This window comes from Garra rufa, chromosome 1 (genome assembly GCF_049309525.1).
Source record: "Garra rufa chromosome 1, GarRuf1.0, whole genome shotgun sequence".
NCBI classification, from domain to species: Eukaryota; Metazoa; Chordata; class Actinopteri; order Cypriniformes; family Cyprinidae; genus Garra; species Garra rufa.
Genome location: NC_133361.1, coordinates 23,437,218 through 23,460,292, shown reverse-complemented (window position 1 = coordinate 23,460,292; position 23,075 = coordinate 23,437,218). Strand labels below are relative to the sequence as shown.

The window sequence follows — 23,075 nt, the reverse complement described above, 5'->3', positions numbered from 1 at the left end:
CTGACATAACAGATTTTATTCAAATCAAAAATAGGATTTAATACTTCTGAATCTAAAAATTACAGACTGTACGTTGGGCACGTTCTGTTGTGTTTTCTTTGTCCCTCTTTCAACCTGAATATACTGCGTTACCCGTACAAAAGTAACTAATACAAATTGCTCCTTAAGGTAAAAACTATATATTCTGTCGTTATATAGGCTACAGTAATCATTATGAGTTGGTCTCAGACAGCAGCAGAGGAGCTGGAGGAAACTACACTGTCAGTTTTGCTGCTCTAAATCACACAGGAGTTTATGTGTGCACAGCAGAGAGAGGAAAACCAGCCTATGAAACAACCTACAGCAACACACAACTATTGTGGGTCACTGGTGAGTTCTAACTGAACTAAACAAATATTAATTCATATTTAAAGAAAATGAATCATCATTTCTCAAACAATTCCAAATTATCACCGTTATTGTCTTCTCAGGTGTTTCTCCTCCAGTCTCTCTGATCATCAGTCCCAGCAGAACTCAACATTTCACATCTGTCTCTCTCTCTCTGAGCTGTGAGGACCAGAGTAACTCTGATGGATGGAGAGTGAGAAGTTACACAGACACGTGGGGACTGAAAGATTGTTTATCATTACGCAGAGGATCACAAACAGGATCTACATGTAAAATCATCTTCACCAGAACATCAGACACTGGAGTGTACTGGTGTCAGTCTGAATCCGGAGAAAACAGTCATCCTGTTAATATCACTGTACACTGTGAGTCTGTGTATCTGTGTTTATTCATTTTGCTGGCAGTTTACAGTCAACGTATAAATGTAGGCTGATTAAACAAGTGGAGGATACATCAATGTAAAAACTTTTTACAAACAACTCATGTTACCTCTGTTTCTCTAGATGGAGTGATTCTGGAGAGTCCTGTTCATCCTGTGACTGAAGGAGATACTCTGACTCTACGCTGTTTATATGAATTTACAACCCCACTGAACATAACAGCTGATTTCTATAAAGATGGATCACTCATCCAGAGTCAAACTACAGAGATGATCATTTCTACTGTCTCAAAGTCACATGAGGGTTTCTACTACTGCAAACACCCAGAGAAAGGAGAGTCACCCAAGAGCTGGATCTCAGTCACAGGTGAGAATAAAAACAGTTAAACACTATTGAAATGTTTCTGTATCATTTGCAGCACTCATCTAAATGTAAAATGTATGTATCTCAGCTTCCTCCAAAACATCAAGATCTGATGCTTTCAATCCCATGATAATTGGAGTGACTGCAGGACTGACTGTCACATTTTTGGTCATTGTCTTCTTGGTCCTGCTGTGGCGCTGCAGAAACAACAAAGGTTTATCATCTATATCATCAATTCCATATTAAAATTCACTGACACATTTGCAGACACTAAATCTGTTCCTAAATCCTGTGAGCTGCCTTCACACATCAGTTTAAGCTGTTTTTTAGTCTTAGCTGTTCTCCCAACATGGTAAAGCTGGTATGTTGGCTGGTTATAGAAGGTTTCTAGACAGTTTTCAGCTGATCAGGCTGGGAGACCAACTTAAATTAGTTTGTTAATTATTCTTCAGTACTGTGAAGTATTGATAAAAATATTGAAATCAGCATGTAGAGTCATATAGAGTTGAGTCCTCTATCCTGTCCACTTTTTGTCACTACCTATGTAGCTCTCCAAATTAATCATTTATTTGGTTATTTTAGAGTTACAGATGAAATGAATAAAACGTACACGGACCCTATGAAGACATCAGACAGTGAAGCAGTTTCTGTTTTAGAACAGAAAAATAATGTCATTCATTTAAATTGTATTATTTAAAAACAAATCACTAAACCATTTTTTCATTCTCAAATATGTATGCCTGAAGGAGATTAAAAGTACGTTTTCATCAATACTTAAACATAATCATTGTGTGTTTGACTAGGTGTAAGATCTCAGTCTCCCTCTAGTGTCAGTCAACATCAGAACAGCAGTGAGACATCAGAGCAGAACCAGAGTGAAACGGGATACAGCACACTGCTGTCTGGTCAGTCATTAACTGTTAACCATAAATAAATGCAGATAAATCTGAAAACACTTAGAATAGTTTTTGCAATTTGTGTGTCTGACAAAGTTCAGTTGGATGTCATTTGGTTTTGTTTTATTATGAAAACTTGTATTTATAAAATATTTAATTATCAGTAATTTAGAATGTAAATAGCACCTTAAATAACTCCAAGTGCTTTTTATTTTTAAGACAGTGTCAGAGTGATCAATCATGAGTTTTATAAGCATAATATTATAAATTAAATAAAGTATTTATCTGTTACAGAAACTGCTCATATTTATGATTCTGTTGATGCAACAATTAATAAAAACACATGCACAGGTAACTCATTTAAGTATTTTGTGTCATAATAGTTTTATTGAAATAGTAATTATTTTGCAAGGAACTGTAAACCAAATCCATGCTTTAAGTCAAGTTAAACCAAGTGTCTTATTTCTTTCTCAATTTGTCATTGTAGACAGTGTAAGTGGACCTACTGAACTCACCTATGCTGAGATTGAACTCACATCCACAGAGAAACAGAAGAAAAAGAAAGAAAGCAAAGGTAAAAACAAAAGTCTGTTCTTTTATGATCACAGCAGTAGCTTGATTTTAATTACCCCCCACAGCTCTAAATAACAATGAAAAGCACACTAGTATTTTCCTAAACTTCATTTCATTTTACTGTTGGACACAGTAAGCACAGGTGATTTGAACTGTTGACATCTTGCAGGGAACAACACTGAAAGTTATGACTGTGTTTACTCTAAACTGAAGTTGGAAATGGATCAAGGTGAGTGTCAAACTAAAATCATCAATTCACAAGAATACATCTACTGGTAAAATTAAACTAAGAATACAATGAAATACTGTATATAGAAAACAAACAAATACTTTTTTTTATTACTTTTTAATTAATTTCTATATTTTCAGGTGCTGATTCTAATGATGCGACGTATGCTCAGGTTAAATAAATGCCTGAAGGAGAAATTTGGTAACACTTTAGAATAGGGAACACTTATTCACTCGTAACTATGACTTTTCCCTCAATAAATTCCTAATTTGCTGCTTATTAAAAGTTAGTAAGGTATTTGTTAAGTTTAGGTACACTCTTAAAGGTCCCATATTGTACACATTTCTGGAGGTTTATTTTAGTTGTTGATGTCCTTAAGAATATATATTTGCGGTATAAGTGCCAAAATCCATGTCAATATATTTTTACAGCTCCTTTTTTAGGAGCTCTGTCAAAAACAGGTCGATTTTGGCCCGTCTAATTAATATTCATGAGCCTCTCTTCTGATTGGCCTGTTGTTTTCTGAGTGACGCACAGCCAGGCCAATCACAGGTAACTACGTCATGTATGCTGAAAGCGAGCTCAGAGCAATAGAGAGAGAGCCTAGCCTGCTGATACTCAACAGGATATTTCAGAATGATCATTAATGTTTTTTCTTTTTCAAACACCGAATGCAGTAAGCTACATAACTGTTGCTTCAGTTAAGCCCCTTTCACAATGCGCGCTGATTCTGGAAAATTACGGGAACGAGCGCTGTGTGAACAAAAGCCAGAACCATAAAGGCAGTGTTGTAGTGATGATGCACGTTACCCTGCGACTCTTCACGACAAAAAAATATGTGCAAAGTGGAACGAAGCGGCGATCGGGCAGAGCCAGCTCCTCACTATCAGTGCTGAAGCACAGTTTGTTCAGGTTAGTTTCAGTTTAGTGAAACGTACGCGTCGCATTACATCTCACATCCAAACGTCACATGTTTTTATGGGTTGTGTGTAAAGCACGCACAGATTCCGGAAAACAACTGTGAATGAACCAAATTAAACAACTCCGGAACAAATCATGGGACACATTATCCGGAATCGCTGTGTGAAAGAGGTTTGATAAAAGGAGGGGGGGGGGGGGACGGTGGTTGGTGCTGGGGTGGTGACTGAAGGCGGTGACTGAGTAGATCGGACGTCACATCGTTACGGAAGTCACAGCGGCTCCTGAAAATGAACAGCTACTTTAAGCAGGCTGTGTGCAGTTTACTGTGGATTGACTGTTTTGAAACTCATATGGTAGTTACATAGCCCCTAGACCTCAGTTATCATGAAAAAAGCCAGGAAATTTCGATTTTGACAATATGGGACCTTTAAAAATAGGTGCCTAACAATGCCATAGAAGAACCTTTTTTTGAACTTTTTTTTTAAATGGTTCCATAAAGAATGTTTAACATCTGAAGAACCTTTCTGTTTCACAAAAGGTACTTTGTGGGCGAAAGAAGGTTCTTCAGATTATAACAAGGCAAGAGAGAGATGGTTCTTTAAAGAACCTTTGACTGAATAGTTCGTTGTGGAACCAAAAATGGTTCTTCTATTTCATCGCTGTGCAGAGCCTTTTAAAGCACCTTTATTTTTAAGAGTGTATTGGGATTAGAGATGTAGAAAATGGTCATGTAGAATAAGGCATTAATATGTTCTTAATTAGTACTAATAAATGGCTAAGATTCTAGCAATATGCATGGTATTAGTTAAGACACTCTAAAATAAGGTGTTACTGAAATTTTTAACTGCAGGATGCTGATAAGTTTAGGCTGAGAAGGACTGGAGAATGACCAGGATCCTCAATGCTTTATTATCTTCGTGATACTGAACACTTGATGGTTATCAGTATTTAATATTGGTGATGCAATCCTTCATGAGCTTTAGCGACTATTGAAAAGCAATGAGCTGATTGCAGGTACACTCTTAAAAATAAAGGTGCTTTAAAAGCTCCTTCACAGCGATGCCATAGGAGAACCATTTTTGGTTCCACGAAGAACCATTCAGTCAAAAGTTCTCTAAAGAACCATCTCTTTCTTGCCTTTTTATAATCTGAAGAACCTTCTTTTACCACAAAGAACATTTTGTGAAACAGAAAGGTACTTCAGATGTTAAAAGGTTCTTCATGGAACCATTTAAACAAAAAAGGTTCTTCTATAGCATTGTAAATCACCTCTATTTTTAAGAGTGTAACAGGAAAGATTATAATTTAGTTTTGCTATTGCACTCTTGAAAAAATTAACTGAAAATAGGACCCAATATAACATGCTAATAAGAACTCCATATAGTTTTTTTAAAGGAAAGGGATTAATGTATATGCATATGCAGTATTGAATATATATATATATTGCATCTTTTCAACTGTAATTGCTTGTATGTGTATATATATAGTATAAATTTTAGTTATATAGTTATATTGCTTGACTTCTGAGTGGCTTGGTCACTGCAGAGTGCACTTTCAGTCCAACTTCTTTTAAACATGCCGAGACAGATCCTTAACCTCGTTCAGCACTGAGCTAGCAAGCAATTCTAGCTGTAGTGTTGAACCAATTACCCCCTTGAGAGTCTGTGCCTTATCCTGTCCTCTCGTGAATTTGTCTTAGATGGACTATCATACGGTGGCCGAGAGAGGCCAACGCGCTGCAAACAAGAAAACGCATGCAAACAGAAAAAACGACAACAAATTAAGAAAACATCTTCATCAGTTTGACAACACAGGCGCTGCAAATCCTCGCAACGCAAACACAAATACGGAAACGCGCTGCAAATTCTCACAACACAACCAAACTCAGAAACGCGCTGCGAACACACGGAGGCGCTGCGAACACACGAACGCGCTGCATATAGAACGGTCCACAACGGAAATGTTTCAGGGGGACCTCAAAAAGTGACGAACTCATCTGGGACCTGATTATTTATATCACTATTTTACCTGATTATTTATATCACTATCACCTTTAAGTGATACTATACTATCACTAAAAGGCGATAGTTCACCGATAACACCTCTGCTCTGACCAACAGCCACTGAAAAAATAATCAGGTCCCAGATGGGTTCGTCACTTTTTGAGGTCCCCCTGAAACATTTCCGTTGTGGACCGTTCTATATGCAGCGCGTTCGTTAGTTTGCAGCGCCTCCGTGTGTTCGCAGCGCGTTTCTGAGTTTGGTTGTGTTGTGAGAATTTGCAGCGCGTTTCCGTATTTGTGTTTGCGTTGCGAGGATTTGCAGCGCCTGTGTTGTCAAACTGATGAAGATGTTTTCTTAATTTGTTGTCGTTTTTTCTGTTTGCATGTGTTTTCTTGTTTGCAGCGCGTTGGCCTCTCTCGGCCACCGTACTATCAGCCTTTTTTGAGGACTTGAATAAATGATTGTCATTGTAAACCTGCAATATTCAAGAAATCGCAAATTTGGACTGAGCAACTTTTCTTGCAGTGACTAAAAGGGTCATCTCTTTGACCTTCTGGACAATCTGCTGTTGCAGGGTTTCAGTCACCTTAGAACACTCCATCTTGCAATCTCATGTTCATATAATTATACTGTTTGCAATCTACTCATGTTTTTGATGTTTGTTTTGTTTTAAGGGTTCCCTGTGTTAAGTGTTACTAGGTGTTACTGATTTAAAAAAAGAAAACGAAGAAGAATAAAAAAGATGTGAAAACCACTGGTGTAAGTTTCTTTTCACACTGCATGTGGTTTATATGGCATCATGGCACCATCAACTAGGAATTCTTAGTAAAGCGTCTAAGTTTATACAAGCTGTTTGTTACACGCAACGTGACAAGATTCTAGCGACAAGCAATTTGGCCGTCCACACCAGACGCGACGTGACAGAATCACAGTCATTCAGAAGCACAGAAGCGCACTGCACTCCCAACGAAATGGACAAGTTTATAATCTAATTCATAAATATTAAACCGTTTTATTAAAACTACTTTGCTGGTTCGTATTGAGTTCGCAGTTTTAAAGTATGTGTTTGCTTAAATGTATTTTCAAGATCTGAGGTAAACAATCTGTTGTTGCTTTCAGTATGGCTATACATGTCACACAATATGATATTCCAACTCACACTTTTAACATTGAATAAAGCACGTAATCAGTATGTGATTATCACTGGTATATGTTGTTGCTCCAGCCGCGATGTCGCAGAAATAGAAACGGTTTCTAAAATAGAAATTTTGCGATTTGCCTTGCAGCTAAAAACTATGGAAAAGATACCTTTTATTGTGTGTTGCGGCATTGTGCCGCATGTAGTTAGAAACACAAATCAGTAGGAGTGATCAATCTGTTGTTACTGTATTATCCTGTATTTATACAACAGTTCTTTCTAGTCCGCAAATCTGATTGGCTGATAGGAGTGCAATATTAGAGTGATATCAGAACTCCAACAGCCGTTTCACAATTTGTAATATCACTCCGTTTGCTGTACTTATTACACCGAGTGTCATGGCAGACACCCAAATCCAGTTTCATTTTATAAATATTACTGTTTTTGTGTCACAGAATGTAGTTTTAAAGTGGTCATCGGATGCCTATTTTCCACAAGTTCATATGATTCTTTAGGGTCTTAATGAAAAGTCTATAATATACTTACATGATACAATGTAATCAGACTTTAGCCATTAAAATGTTTTTAAGATACTGAAAAAACAACAAATGTCAGGGCATGTCAAACTTCTTCAGGGCCTCAAAACACCCTCAGGCCCCAGAGGGTTAAAAATTCTCTAGTGTAAAAAAAACCTTTATACTCACTTCTGCTGTGGGTGAAGCTGTACCAGGAATGATCTGCACGAACATAGAGCATCGATCGGGATCGGCTCTTTCCTTTTAAAAACAAAAGTAACGTTATCCTCTGCATCTTCAGTAAATGATGACTGCTGTGTTCATTATTACATCCAACAACAGAACACCTCAATAGCTCTATTGGAGACATTCTTGTCTGCACCTGAGTCGGACTGTTTCAGCACGGTGAGGGTGGGTCTAAGGTAAGGCGCTCATGTCAATCAACTATTGTGGGAGCGGCCTCTGTCGGTGTGCCGTCACACGACAAGAAACTGAGAATGACCTGATTTTAAAAAGGGGATATTACTTTTAGAGATAAAAAAAATACCACTGGGTGGATCTTTATCATTGTAGGGTGGTTGTGTACACAAACTACCAACACACATTAATGTTCAAACAACTTGGAAAAGTTAGATTTGCATCCGATGACCCCTATAAACGGTTTTTAGGCTAGAATTTACTTGTTTATGGTTCAAATATGCAATTTGTTATTAAAGATAACATCTATTTGAAAATTTCCAGATATTCTGGAATTTAACGCTGGCTCTGATGTCTCTGTAGCGGTTACACATGAAATATAATTTGTTTTGGGTAAATCTAACGGTAGACATTGGTCTCATTAATCTATTATTTGTTCCAGAAAATATAGTTTTATGCAAAGTCTCATGTTTATGTAAATTCAATGCTGTATATCAAAGCGCTGCCTGTGTACATGTGACTGAATTGCCTAGCAACTTTTATGATGGCTGTTGTTGTTGTTTAATATTGTTATTCAATAAATAATATTTTATATAAATAATAGTATTCAATAATAGCATTTATATTGAGAAAGGGTGCGTGTGTTCATACTAGTGATGTTAGTTACATTGTTCTGCCTTTAGATGGCGACAAGAGACAGCTTGACAGCAAACAAATGCACTTAGCAGCAAAATCACTCTTGACAGATTAAAGAATTTAAACACCCTGATAAAGGCAAGTTAGCCGCAATGCGTTGGTGCACGTTTGATGTTTTTAATTGTAAAGCCATGTGACTAAAAGTTTTTATATTTATTTTTTTTATTTTTTTTATATTTTATATTTTTCCTACAAGATTTTCGAGTGCCTTGGTTTGATGAGATTTCAGTGATTTTAACGTTACGACAAAGATGCAGGTAATCAGACTTTATCAGTCCATCTTTCTCTCATAATACTGTACATAATACTTTGGGCTTTTATTACAGTAATACAATAAGCTTTTAATGAAATAACTTAATATTTAGTTCTGCACAAAAGAGGGCTTTAAAAGACTCTATTGTTATTCTGTTCATGTATTAACACACTTGTGCCATCAAATTGTTGTATAAATGCAATATTGCACTTGTAGACGTGAAATATGGATCAATTTACCAACGGCACTCGACTGCTCGTGTGATATTGCTCATTTAAGGCTCTGAGGCCACAGGTATTGACCTGTTGTTTATATGACCTGAAGTTTAGGATACACATATTTTGTAGTATTTTATAAAAATGTATGATGTTACTGTGTTACATACAGTAGCTCTCTGGAATACATAACTCTGACCGATCAATCAGGCTATTCCATGGTTTGATGTTTCCTAATTCTCGCTTTTGTAACAGCGCTGGTCGCATGTAACTGACACCTGTGCTACTTTCTCTCGTATCACACAGCGGACCAGCTCTTTCATTTGATACAAAAACAAACAGAACTGGTTCTGCGCCTTTGTCTATGTTTTGCTACTGTGTTGTTGTTGTTGTTCAGAGCCTTCCTTACAAATATCAGCACTGAGTTTTCCATCATGTGTGATTCGTGCAGGTGACAATAAAGTAATTATGACCTTTTGCAAGAACTGAACAACTTCTGATCGCAGTAAAATAAGAACTTAATTCTCCCCAAACATTTCTTTATCAAAGACACTGAGAGAATTGTTATTTGAATCTATAAGTAGCCAAATTTGTAAAGGGCAACTGGGATCACACATTTAAGTCTCAGCACCATCAGTGTGAGAGGTCAGCGGTTGTTGACTGTTTCTACACTTTTAACACAGGCTTTAACACAGTCTGTATCTTCAACTTTTTCTCATAATCGGTCAGTATGGAGCTCAGTCAGCTTCCTCTTGTGCTCTGTAAGTATTATTTTCTCTCTGTAGGTTTCATGTTACTTTCTCTTATATTATGAAAATTCCTCTGAAATCCTACAGAACATGTAAGGAACATGAGATGGGAAAATAGGAGATTAGATGAAAATTATAATTTACTGCATTTATGAATAACATTTTATTCTCTTGCAAAAGTTTTGCGAGCAAACCAAAATCATTAAAAAAATTATATAATTTTTTCTCCCATCTCATATTTTATTCATCAGTATCTCACTTTAGGGGCTTCATAGTTCATCCGTAGTCTGTGATATATGAGTGAAAGATTGATTGTATTTTTGAAAGTCTATTTATTTCTCTGCTTGTGATCAGACTGTTGGCTTGATGTTTGAACAGTTTTGCCATTATGAGGAAATCTATAAAATGTAAAACAGACATTTTAATGTTTATCACATACAAACTGAAACGCACTCAAAACTCAATCTGGACAGATCAAACTTCTTAAACAAAAGCAAACTGTGTTCTTAAATCACATCTTAACTTTTGTGATCATATTTTAACCAGATTGTCATCACCACTTCTACTGACACCACTAGCTTTTAGACAAATTAGTAGAAAAAGAAAAAAAAAAGTTTTTTTTTTTTTTTTTTTTCTGAAACGTATTTTCTGAAAATTATTATTTTGTGTTTTTAGTGCTGATTTTAAACATCCACTCTGGAAACACTGAAGGTGAGTCAGTTTGATTCATTGATCTTATATGTGTGATTTTACAACTGTTACAAACTGGCTGGGAAACGTGTTATAAGTTCAACAAAAATCACAAACCTGATATGAAACGATCAGAAAAAAAAATTAACAAACAGCATTTTCTTAAAGTTAAGGACATTCTTCTTCTTTTTCTATTTGTTTTAGGCCCTATTTTGTACTCTATTCTCATTTTTCTCAGTTTTCATGCTAATGAAATAGCTATATTTTCTCTTTTTTGATTCTTGGTAATACAATTGAACTATTGAAAGCTTATTATATATTTTAATTGGTAGTTTTATATTGCCTAATCTACAGGGATTAATCAAATACATCTCAATTAATGTTTTGATAATATTATAATATTTGGTTTTTATTTCAGAAATTTTAAATTGCACAGATATAGTTAGCAAATGGTAGGATGATCCATGTGTCTGGTGTAAATACAATGGTCACTGACTGTATCGCTAGATGAATCTGTTCGTGTCTTTGCACCAAAGCCCAAATGAAAGAACCAAAATCAGTGTAATTCACACAAATGCGTCAGATAACAGTTCAACTACCATTAGAACCATTGGCAATGGCAATATACAGTACGGCAAATATTTATCATCACATAATGAACTGCTTTGTGAAAATGATTCGTAAGACATCTATAAGTCTATAAGTGACTATTATAGATAGAGATATATTTGTTTCATTGGTTTGTAAAATTAACTAAACTGATTCTTGACTATTTTATTAATTAGTGATTTCTGAATTTCAGTTTACAGAGCAGTTTTAAGTGTTTCTTCCCAGAAGTGGTTGACTGAAGGAGATCCAGTGACTCTGATCTGTGGGGTTAAAGGCTCCTCTACAGGCTGGACATTCAGCTGGTTCACTCTAACAGCTTCATCAGGTAAGTTACAATATGCTTCATGTGAAGTTGAACGTTATATCACCTTTCAAGATTAAGTAGAAATGCATCTGCACATTCTTACTTCATACAGACTATGGCAATCATTATAAATTGCTCTCAGACAGCAGCAGAGGAGCTGGAGGAAACTACACTGTCAGTTCTGCTGCTTTAAATCACACAGGAATATATGTGTGCAGAGGAGAGAGAGAAAACACAGCATGTAACACAACCTTCAGCAACAAACAGCCACTATGGATCACTGGTAAATTCAAACAGAGTTTAAATGATTAATTCATCTTTAATAAAGAGATTTTTCATGCACAATTTTAAAACATTACAGCTGTTATTGTCTGCTCAGGTGTTTCTCCTCCAGTCTCTTTGATCATCGGTCCCAACAGAGCTCAACACTTCTCACGTGCCACTCTCTCTCTGAGCTGTGAGGACCAGAGTAACTCTGGTAGATGGAGAATGAGAAGTTACACAGACCACTGGGGGATGGAAAATTGTTCATCACGCTGGGCATCACAAACAGGATCTACATGTACAATCAGCTCCATCACCACATCAAGCACTGGAGTGTACTGGTGTTGGTCTGAATCTGGAGAGAACTACAATCCAGTTAATATCACTGTACATGGTAGGTCTGTGTTTTTAATTTCATTGGTGGTTTATAATAAAAACCACCAGGTTGATTAATCGAGTGCAGAAATAAGGTCAACAATTTCAGTAATTAAAACTGAGGTCCAACCATGGATAAAAGAATAAACAAACTCAAACTTCACAGCTTAAGAGAATTATAGCATGTGGACTTAAAGACACAATGCTTTATTTCGAATCATTTATAGTGTTGCTTCAAGCGAGATGATGTATGGTAAACCAACCTTAAATTTAACGGTAACACAGACTTGTATTGTAATATTTATTATATATTCACTTGGTTTCTGCTAATAATCTCAGATGTGTTTATGTTTAATATTTCTTCCATAATCACATGCCTAAAAAAAACAGACTTTGTGTTACCATTTACGATTTTAACAATTTCTCTCTATTGCTTATCCTGTGCTAAATGGTTATAAAGTACGGATAATATCAGAGACAATTATTAATTCACATAAATATCTGTAAATATCCAGAACCAGACCAGAGACTTTTGTATGCTTTGTCTTGTTTTAACGATCACTTTGAACATCCTTGAAACAGCATAGCAACTCTGCCAACAAAAACAACTCCAATCATCCTAATTTCATGGGGGCAACATCTGCATAGAGAAATATCACAAAAATCTAGCGTCTTTAAAAAAAGTCACCTTATATTTTACATCTAGATGATTTTTAATCATTGCCTTTTTCCTCTGTTTCTGTAGCTGGTGTGATTCTGGAGAGTCCTGTTCATCCTGTGACTGAAGGAAATACTCTGACTCTACGCTGTTTATATGAGTTTACAACCCCACCAAACCTCAGAGCTGATTTCTATAAAGATGGATCACTCATCCAGAGTCAAACTACAGACATGATCATCTCTACTGTCGCAAAAGCACATGAGGGTTTCTATCACTGCAAACACCCAAAGAGAGGAGAGTCACCCAAGAGCTGGATCTCAGTCAGAGGTGAGAGTCAACTCAATGTTGCTGTACCTGTGAGCTGATTGTCCAGAACAACACCACACTACATTCATTTTCATTGTATGGATACTGAGAAAGATGACAGACTTGATGATGACAGCAATGTATATGCCTCAATGATGTTTTTGTCAGGTCTTGCCAAACCAACTCTCACTGTTGAGCCACAGAGTTCATTATTCACTGGAGACTCAGTTACTCTGAGATGTGAGGTGGATCAGTCATGGGATGGAAGGGAGTTTCTCTGGGGTAAAGACTCAAACCCTGAATCTACTGAAGCTGCTACTAAAACCATCGATTCAGTGAAAGTCTCTGATAGAGGAGAGTACAGGTGCAGAGCACGAAAAAGAGGAGATTACACACCTTACAGTGAACCAGTAACAGTGACAGTATACGGCAAGTATTTATGATGAACTGTTCTGAGAACACAATCAAAATGATTCATAAGACACATGTTTGTTTTACAATCAAGTTATTGTGTTCATACATAAAAACAGCACATTTTTTTTTAATTGTCATTGTACAGAAAGACCAAAAGCCGAAGTGACCATCAAACCTGATCAACATGCATTCAGAGGAGAGACAGTTACTCTCAGATGTGACATATATGCTGAAGGAGTCACTAGCTGGCAGTACAGCTGGTATAAAAACAGTTCAGCTGATGTTTTCAGTGAACTACAGGAACACACATTTAGTTCTGTTACTGAGTCTGACGCAGGTAAATACTCCTGTTATGGAGTAGAGATAGGAGGATCACGCAGATCACAACACAGTGATGAAGTTACACTGACAGTATCAGGTGAGTTTGATTATCCCTTTATAATATACGGTATGTAAAAAATAATTAAATAAATTCTTGTTTTTATAATCACTATGGTTTTTATATACTCTAACTATTTGCAATCGACTTATGTTTCTTCTGTTTCTCTAGCTGGTGTGATTCTAGAGAGTCCTGTTCATCCTGTGACTGAAGGAGATACTCTGACTCTACGCTGTTTATATAAACGTTCAACCCCACCAAACCTCAGAGCTGATTTCTATAAAGATGGATCACTCATCCAGAATCAAACTACAGAGATGATCATCCCTAATGTCTCAAAGTCACATGAGGGTTTCTACTACTGCAAACACCCAGAGAGAGGACAGTCACCCAAAAGCTGGATCTCAGTCACAGGTGAAAATCAATGAAACTGTGACCTGAGTTATTTCTTCTTATGCACTTGTTCAGGTATAATATGTGACCAAGTGCTTGTGTGTCTCTTTTTTCAGTGTCTCATTCAGAATCTCAGATCTCTGTCCTCCACACACTCAGTTCTGTACTGGCAGTTTGTCCATATCTGCTAGTGACAGTCGTGCTGATTGTCAAATGCTGCAGGATGAGAGGTAAAACATTTTTCACAGGTCATTTGACTTTCAAAGTTAGTGATGATTTTTATTATAATTATTACTGTATATCTGCTACTGAGGGTTTGTAAGGTACTTACTATGTAAAGCTTTGTTAAAACATATTCTCTGTCACTGACAAAGACATCTTGTCTGTCTTTTTCTGGTCAAATTTGTCCAAATACAGTAGTTAAAAGATGATAGTAGATAACTCATTAAAAACAACAGACACACAGAGAAAATACAACCTGTTCAGTAAATGTTTGGTTGTCTTTGTGTGTATTTAACAGTCACATCTGTTGAAGAGGAAGAAACATGAATCTGATATTAATCTGTTGTGGTGGTGAGAAAACTTCAGCCTTATCCTGGAATCTGTCAAGGGAGTAATTATGGGTTTAGTGCTTTGCCTCTTTTGTATTTATATATTTAATTTCTTTACTTCACTTATTTAGCCACTGCCACCACCATTTTTTTGTTAATAACTATGCAGAGTGTGGCATCAAGCTGAGTGTGGGTACACTCTTGAAAGTAAAGGTGCTTCAAAAGGTTTTTGAAACGATGCCATAGAAGAACCATTTTAGGTTCCACAAAGAACCATTCAGTCAAAGGTTCAACTTCTTGATTACCTTTTGTCATGGCAAATATTAATTGACTCTCACCGCATAAGAGACAAACTCAATCAATTGTCTTTTGTATGGGTTTATTCTTTGCAAAGAAGGTCAGACAGTCATACAGAAACACAGGTTGCTGCAGAGTGTGACAAAGAAGGGAGGGTTTCCTCCACTTTTATATGTCTTCCCTAGTCTTCAAGGTTACATCTCCTAACAGCTTGTAACTTTCCACACAAAGTAAGGAAAACACAGAAACACATTCTACTATATCATATTCACAAGACTCAAACCTTTATGTTTTGGGGCCCTGATCCCTCCACCCCATGACATCTTCAGGGCAGTTAGAGCAGAAACTAACACAATGTTTCATAAGCATATATGTGACCCTGGACCACAAAACCAGTCTTAAGTCGCTGGGGTATATTTGTAGCAATAGCCAAAAATACATTGCATGGGTCAAAATTTTTGATTTTTCTTTTATGCCAAAAATCATTAGGAAATTAAGTAAAGATCATGTTCCATGAAGATATTTTGTAAAATTCCTACTGTAAATATATCAAAATGTAATTTTTGATTTGTAAAATGCATTGTTAAGAACCTAATTCGGAGAACTTTAAAGGTGATTTTCTCAGTATTTTGATTTTTTTGCACCCTCAGATTCCTGATTTTCAAATAGATGTATCTCGGTCAAATATTGTTCTATCCTAACAAACTATGCATCAATAGAAACCTTATTTATTGAGCTTTCATATGATGTATAAATCTCAGTTTTGTAAAATTTTACCTTATGACTGGTTTTGTGGTCCAGGGTCACATATGATAAGTAAAATGAAATTTTCTTCCACACCTTTTTAAAATCTGAGGAACCTTATTTGCTACAAAGAACCTTTTGTCTTTATTGAACCATTTATACAAAAAGGTTCTTCCATATCATCGTGAAGCACCTTTATTTTTAGGAGTGTATTGCGGTTGATGGTTTTTCATCCATACTGAAGTGTCCAGGCATTGGTATTGTGGGATCGACTGGATGATATAAAAAAGTAGAGCTGTGTGTCATTAGCATACCAATGGTTTATATCACACACACTTATCGTAAAGAAGTTCAGTGCTAATATTAGGCTCAGTAAAGCTGTTATGTTTGTTTACCTTACAAATTATAATCACACGAATTCACACTGTAAATTGTACATATTCTTTTTCTTGACATAAAAAAATCTAAATGTTGAATCGAATATAAGCAACAGTGATTTTGACTTCTCAACTAATTAAAATTCTTGTGTGTTTAGTTTTACTAACATTTCTCATTCTGCATGAAGCACTAACAAAACAAGATCTGAAAACTATTGGTGTGAGCTTCTCTTCACACATGTGTGGTGGTTTATTTAGCATCACAGCACCATTAACAAGAAATGCATGCTATTTATTTTTTCCACTGTACTTCCTCTTTCACATCATTCTCTCAGTTAAATATTCACACATGTCTGATGTAGGCTATATATGTATAAAAAATGTAAAAAAAATAAAATAAAAAATAAAAAGTTGCTCTTCAGATTTGCTAGTTTTAACAGTGTTACTACTTACTTAACAGTGTGAAACATACAGTGACCAGTGTAGTGTGCATTGTTGTTGTGTTATATTATACTTGTTTGGTATTTCTGTGCTTTTGTTGTTGATCTTTACTTTTCTTCTTTACTTTATTTATTAAGCACTTTTACACAATTTGTCATTGAACAAAGTGCTGTACAAACACAAATAATCATAAACATACATCATTAACACCACATAGAATAACAATGAAATAAAATAAACACCTCAGTTTGATAAACCTACAAATGTAACTACTATACCCCATTAAATGCTCGAGCTAGCAGGTATTCTTTAAGCTTATGTTTAAAAACAATAAAAGTACTTTCCAATCTGATAGAAAGTGGTAGATCATTCCAGAGTTTTGGAGCAATCGCTGCAAAAGCTCGATCTCCACTTTTCCGCTTTGTTCTTGGAGTCATTAAAACCAGCTGGTCAGCTGACCTCAAGGACCGTTTTGGTTCATATTTCTTAATAAGATTTACCAGGTACAATGGTGCCATACCATGCAGTGATTTATGAACAAAAATTAAAATTGTAAAATTTATTCTGCAGTCAATTGGTAGCCAATTTAAAGAGCTCAATACTGGGGTAATGTGGTCTCTCTTACGAGTCCCCGTCAACAGTCTCGCAGCGGCGTTTTGAACTAATTGTAATCGATTAATCAGTGATTTATTTATGCCGATATATAACGCATTGCAATAATCTAGTCTTGTAAATATAAATGCATGAATGAGCTTTTCGAGATCACGAGTGGACAGAAATGGTTTCACTTTCGCTATTAATTTCAAATGATAGAAACAAGACTTAACGACAGAATGAATCTGTCTCTCAAACCTGAGATCACTGTCGAAAAGAACACCTAAATTTCGGACTAATGGCTCACAAAAGGGGGCTAAATCACCCAGATCATCAAGATTGTTTGGAACTCCAAACCACACAACCTCAGTTTTCTCTTCATTTAGTTTTAAAAAATTTGAAGATAACCATGACTTAATGTCATTTATACAATTTTGCAACAACTCAATTTGGTTCTTGCTGTTTTTTTTTCAGAGGGAGATAAATTTGCATATCATCTGCATAGAAATGAAAGGGTATTCCATGCTTGCTAAAAATTGACCCGAGGGGTAACAAATAGAGGGAAAACAAAATTGGGCCAAGAATGGACCCCTGTGGAACCCCACTAAGCAAAGAAGCAGATTGTGAACTATCTCGACCAATATTTACAGAAAAAGTTCTATTTAAAAGAAAAGACTTAAACCATGCGAGCGCTGAGCCTTTAATTCCTACTACATTTTCTAGACGTGTGAGTAAAATGTTGTGGTCAATGGTATCAAACGCAGCGCTAAGGTCTAATAAAACAAGAACTGCTGAAGACCCTGAGTCGACTGCAGTCAGTAAGTCATTTAAAACCCTAATCAAGGCGGACTCTGTACTGTGAAAAGCCCTAAAACCTTAGACAAAAAAAGGTAACTTCGAGATTGGCCGATAATTTGATACGACAGCAGGGTCCAGGTGAGTTTTTTTCAAAAGGGGCTGGACAAGAGCGTGTTTAAAATGTTTAGGAACAACTCCAGTTAAAAGACTATTGTTTATAATGACTAAAATACTATGGCCAATAACATCAAATGCTTCTTTTATCAATTTAGCTGGAATAATGTCTAATGAACAGTCAGTTATTTTTGAGTGTTTAATTACCTCGGCTAGTGACTGCAAGGAGATCATTTCAAAATGATCAAATGTAACAAATGGTGGCCGAACGAAAGAAAGGATCAAACAAACTAGGTTTGATTGTGGTTTTAATATCAGAGATCTTTCGGACAAAATAATCCAAAAAAGTCTCACAAGTTATGGCTGACAGATGGAATAGCGCATCTGATTTTGGGTTAAAAACAGAATTTACTATGTTGAATAAAACTTGCGGCTTACTACTATTATTTGTAATTACTTCTGCAAAGTAATTCCTCTTAGCCATCTGTACGGTATTCTGATACTTATCTTGAGACTCCCTTAGCATTTGAAAAGATACCTGTAACTTATCTTTTTTCCATTTTCGTTCAAGTTTTCGACAGGTTATCCTCAACCCACGAATCTCATCATTCAGCCAAGGCTCTGATCTAAATTTACACTTTTTAACATAAAGTGGGGCTACTGAGTCCAAGAGGGATGAACAAACAGAATATAGCACCTCAAGTGAGGAGTCCACATTAAGAGAGAAACTATCCAAAAAATAAAAAGGATTAATTTCAAAAAATTGATCTTTAAATTGCTCTATTGCTCCAGCATTTAAAGCCCGTCGTAGTTGGCTTTGAGCTCTAGGTTTTTCAACTCCACGTGGTGTCAACATCTTAAAAATAATTGACTTATGGTCAGAAAAAACTTGATCTGATATTTCAACATCAGCAATAGATAAACCATGAGTCAAAACTAGGTCTAAAATATGACCTTGAACATGAGTGGGTTTATGCACGTGTTGTATAAGATTGAAAGAATCGATTACATTCAAAAAATCTCTTGCCAGTGGCTTTGTAGGACAACACACATGTATGTTAAAATCACCCACTAGTAGCAATTTATCATATTTCAGTACAATTTCACTTAAAAAATCAGTAAACTCACAAATAAAATCCTTGTTGTATGCAGGCGGTCGATATATTACAGCACATGCAACTTGATTAACCAGAAACAACTGCAGTTCAAAACTTAAAAATGTGCCGGCAGATAATAGCTGACACGAGAAACTATTTTTAAAAATAGATGCCAGACCTCCACCACGACTTGTAATTCGTGGAGTATTAAAAAAGCTACAGTCCTGAGGTAACAGATCCGTGAATGGACTTAGATCGTCAGGAATTAGCCACGTCTCAGACAATAATAGAAAGTCTAAGTTGCGTTCAGTAAAAAAGTTATTTAAAATAAATGTCTTATTTGATAATGAACGCACATTCATCACTGCCAAAGTTAATTCAGTTGATACCTCCTCTAGGGTTGAAACGCAGCAAACTTGTCGGAGATTCTGCAGATTCGCCTTCCGTCTGCGAAGCCTAGGGATCCAATAGCATGATGATATGGCTCCGTCGCATGGACGCACCGGTAAAATCCATTTATACGAAGATTCAGAAGGGCGCCCGGTGAGAGACCACCTCTCTTCACGTTCAAATGGTAGTTTGAGGAAATGAGAGTAGGTCGCATTAGAGGAAGTAAAACTCGCCTTCATCTTCACCGCAAAACCACTTCGCCGTCCACGTCTCCTGCGACATCTGTAAGCATTTGCCGGTCATAGGTGATCAAAGCAGAGGAGTTCATCACATAAAAAGATATGATCACAAATACAACAAAGACAAACTCGCAAAGCGAGAGTGAAGGACGGCGTGCCAAGTACACCGGCGCCATCTTGCATAATTACTGTTCAGAGTCTACAGTACCTCACACATTTCAGTGTTTAATTTTCCACCATGCGTAAACCGTTCAAATGATAATAAAATACTTATGACCCTTTTACACAATTAACAGACTTCTGCTGAAAATAAGAATTTCTTAAAACAACTGAAAAGACATTTTTTCAAATTGTTAAGAAGGTTGATTCATTAAGAGGAACTGAAATCATAATCATTAAATTTGTTTTAATGCCCATTCATTGCCTTGGTGTATGAATATTGAGCTGTGTTTTCAGTTTACAAATATATCAGTCAAACTCAACACCATCAGTGTCAGAGGCCTGACATAGATATAAATACATATGAGCTCTAGTTGTGGTTTGGTTTGTTCTCTTTTAGCTCCATGGCACTAACCAGTGAGGGGGGAGCAGCAGCTGTTCACTTTAATTTCTTGTTAATACATGATTATAAAAACAGCTAATATCACCATTACAAAGAGCCTTCAAAATATTGTTCTGTTTCCTTTGTTCATTTAACACACCAGAATACAAATTTTTATAATGCCAAATAAATACTATTCAGTTTAGTACTGAATATGAGTGATTACAACATTTCTGTAGAAAACTTGTATGTTAGTTTTCGGAAAACATGTTACAAGATTATCAACATATCAACATATTTTCTGTAACACACTGATACATTTGAATGTCTTTAATCTGTCATGGTGTTTCTAAAGATCTGACTGCAGGTTTCAGGAAGTCTAGAGTCTTTAACCGTCTGCTATCATTCAGTCAGTATGGAGCTCGCTCAACTTCCTCTTGTGCTCTGTGAGTATTATTTTCTCTTTATGTGTTTTAGTGGATGATAATTATTGTATTATGTAAATGATCAAGTGTTTTGGTGTTCCTGGAACTGTCTTTTGCTGCTCTCAGAGTTTCAAATCCAGCTATAGTCCATGAAATATGAATGAATTAATCACTTTTGTTGTAATATTCACCAGTAAGCAGTTAGTAAGAGTTTGACTTTATTTCTGTTTGTGATCAGACTGCTGGCTTGAAGATCCCTAAATACAGGTATGTGCCACAAAATTAGAATATCGAAGGAAAGTCCATTGATTTCAATAATTTGTTTCAAAAAGTGAAACTTGTATGTTATATTAGTTCACTACACACAAAGTGAAATATTTCAAGCCTTTAATTGTTTCAATTTTAATGATTATGGATTAAAGATTAAAAAAACCCAAATCCAGTATTTCACAAAATTTGAATATCATGACAAAGTTCAACATTGTAGGCTCCCTGTGTCCCAATCTAGTCAGCTAATTAACGCAAAACACTTGCAAAGGTTTCCTCAGCCTTTAAATAGTCTCAGTCTGACTTAGTAGGCTTCAGAATCATGGGGAAGACTGCTGACTTGATGGTTGTTCAGAACAGAAGACCATCATTGACACCCTCCATAAGGAGGAAAAGTCTCAAAAGGCAATTGCAAAAGAAGCTAGATGCTCACAGAGCGCAGTATCGAAGTATATTAACAGAGTGTTAAGAGGAAGGGAAAAATGTGGCCGAAAAAGTTGACAGGGATGACCGTAGCCAACCGTAGTTGACCGTTGTCAAGCAAGGGCGGTTCAGAAATCTGGGGGAGCTTCATAAGGAGTGGACTGAGGCTGGTGTCAGTGCATCAAGAACCACAACATACAGTACAGATGTCTGCATGACATGGGCTACAGCTGGAGAATTCCATGCTAAGGAGAAAAAGTATTGGTCTGTTGCCCAGTGGTCCCAAGTCCTATTTTCAGATGAAAGCAAATTTTGCATTTCATTTGGAAATCAAGCTTTTTGGAGATGATGATTTTATTTTCCAGCAGGATTTGGCACCTGCTCATAAAGCCAAAACTACCAGTACCTGGTTTAATAGCCATGGAATAACTGTACTTGATTGGCCGGCAAACTTGCCTGACTTAAACCCCATTGAAAATCTATGGGGTATTGTCAAAAGGAAGATGAGGGAACAGAGACCTGAAATGCAGACGAGCTGAAGGCCAATATCAAAGCAACTTGGGCTACCATAACACCTCAACTGTGTCAAAGGCTGATCGCCTCCATGCCACACCGCCTTGATGCTGTAATTAGTGCAAAAGGAAACCTAACAAAGCACTGAGGACATAATACAGTGCATTAACACACTTTTCAGAAGGCCAACATGTGTTTAAGATCCTCTTTTTATTGGTCACATGAACTATTCTAATTGTGTGATTTTTTTTGTCTTTAATCCATAATAATCAAAACTGAAACAAATAAAAGCTTGAAATATTTCACTTTGTGTGTAGTGAACTAATATAACATACAAGTTTCATTATTTGAAACAAATTATTGAAATAAATGGACTTTCCCTTGATATTCTAATTTTTTGGCACATACCTGTAGTTCTATGCTTAATTATATATTTAGACTGCTTGAAAGTTTGTGAACCCTTTATAATTTTCTGTATTTCTGCATAAATATGACTCAAAACATCATAAGAGTTTCATATAAATCCTGAAAGTAGACAAAGAGAACCCAGTCATACAAATGAGAGAAAAATAATTTCTTTATCATTTATTTAATGAGAAAACTGATCCAGTGTACATATCTGTGCATTGCAAAAGTATGTGAATCTTTGCTTTCAGTATCTGGTGTGACCCCCTTTTTGCTGCAGTAACTGAAGGTGAAGTTTCTTGTAAATGCTGATTAGTCCTGCACAATAACATGTAGGAGTTTTAGCCCATTATTTAGTGCAGAACCACTTAAACTCTGTGATGTCGGTGGGTTTCCTCCTATAAACTGCTCGCTTAGATTCATCCACAACATTTTAATTGGATTAAGGTCTGGACTTTGACTCAACCATTCAAAAACATTAACTTTGTTCTTCTTCAAACATTCTTTGGTAGAATGACTTGTGTGCTTGGGGTTGTTTTCTTGCTGCATGACACACATTTTCTTGAGACTCATCTGTTCTAAAACAGATGTCCTGACATTTCCTTTAGAATTTGCTGGTATAATTCAGAATTCATTGTTCCATAAATGGCAGACTGTCCTGGCCAAAATGCAGCAAAACAGACCCAAGCCATGATACTACCACCACCATGTTTCACAGATGGGATAAG

The 23,075-nt window shown here is 36.2% G+C and overlaps 2 protein-coding genes and 1 pseudogene across 2 annotated transcripts in view; all 3 read left to right on the top strand.

The window, feature by feature from the left end:
• The window catches only part of LOC141298674 (hemicentin-1-like), a 53,791-nt gene extending 50,782 nt beyond the window's left edge, over positions 1 to 3,009 (top strand). Inside the window, 9 exon segments of the mRNA XM_073829020.1 lie at positions 199 to 369; positions 471 to 752; positions 891 to 1,133; positions 1,219 to 1,344; positions 1,934 to 2,035; positions 2,321 to 2,377; positions 2,514 to 2,600; positions 2,769 to 2,828; positions 2,969 to 3,009. Of these exon segments, the coding sequence (XP_073685121.1) occupies positions 199 to 369; positions 471 to 752; positions 891 to 1,133; positions 1,219 to 1,344; positions 1,934 to 2,035; positions 2,321 to 2,377; positions 2,514 to 2,600; positions 2,769 to 2,828; positions 2,969 to 3,009 (1,169 nt within the window).
• A 6,708-nt stretch (positions 3,010 to 9,717) lies between these two features.
• LOC141298508 (Fc receptor-like protein 5) lies at positions 9,718 to 14,680 on the top strand. The gene is made up of 7 exons (XM_073829000.1): positions 9,718 to 9,748; positions 11,229 to 11,360; positions 11,452 to 11,622; positions 11,719 to 11,997; positions 13,910 to 14,152; positions 14,248 to 14,361; positions 14,652 to 14,680. The coding sequence occupies exons 1-7, from the start codon at positions 9,718 to 9,720 to the stop codon at positions 14,678 to 14,680; spliced, it is 999 nt and encodes a 332-aa protein (XP_073685101.1).
• A 6,049-nt stretch (positions 14,681 to 20,729) lies between these two features.
• LOC141298402 (Fc receptor-like protein 5) overlaps positions 20,730 to 23,075 on the top strand; it is a 45,258-nt pseudogene continuing 42,912 nt past the window's right edge.

What these genes read in the sequence shown, in the direction of transcription:
- LOC141298508 (XM_073829000.1), top strand. Translation starts at nt 9,718, where the DNA reads ATGGAGCTCAGTCAGCTTCCTCTTGTGCTCT. An exon ending in ACAGCCACTATGGATCACTG is followed by an intron (nt 11,623 to 11,718) that starts GTAAATTCAAAC and finishes TTGTCTGCTCAG; the next exon opens with GTGTTTCTCCTCCAGTCTCT. An exon ending in CAAATGCTGCAGGATGAGAG is followed by an intron (nt 14,362 to 14,651) that starts GTAAAACATTTT and finishes TGTATTTAACAG; the next exon opens with TCACATCTGTTGAAGAGGAA.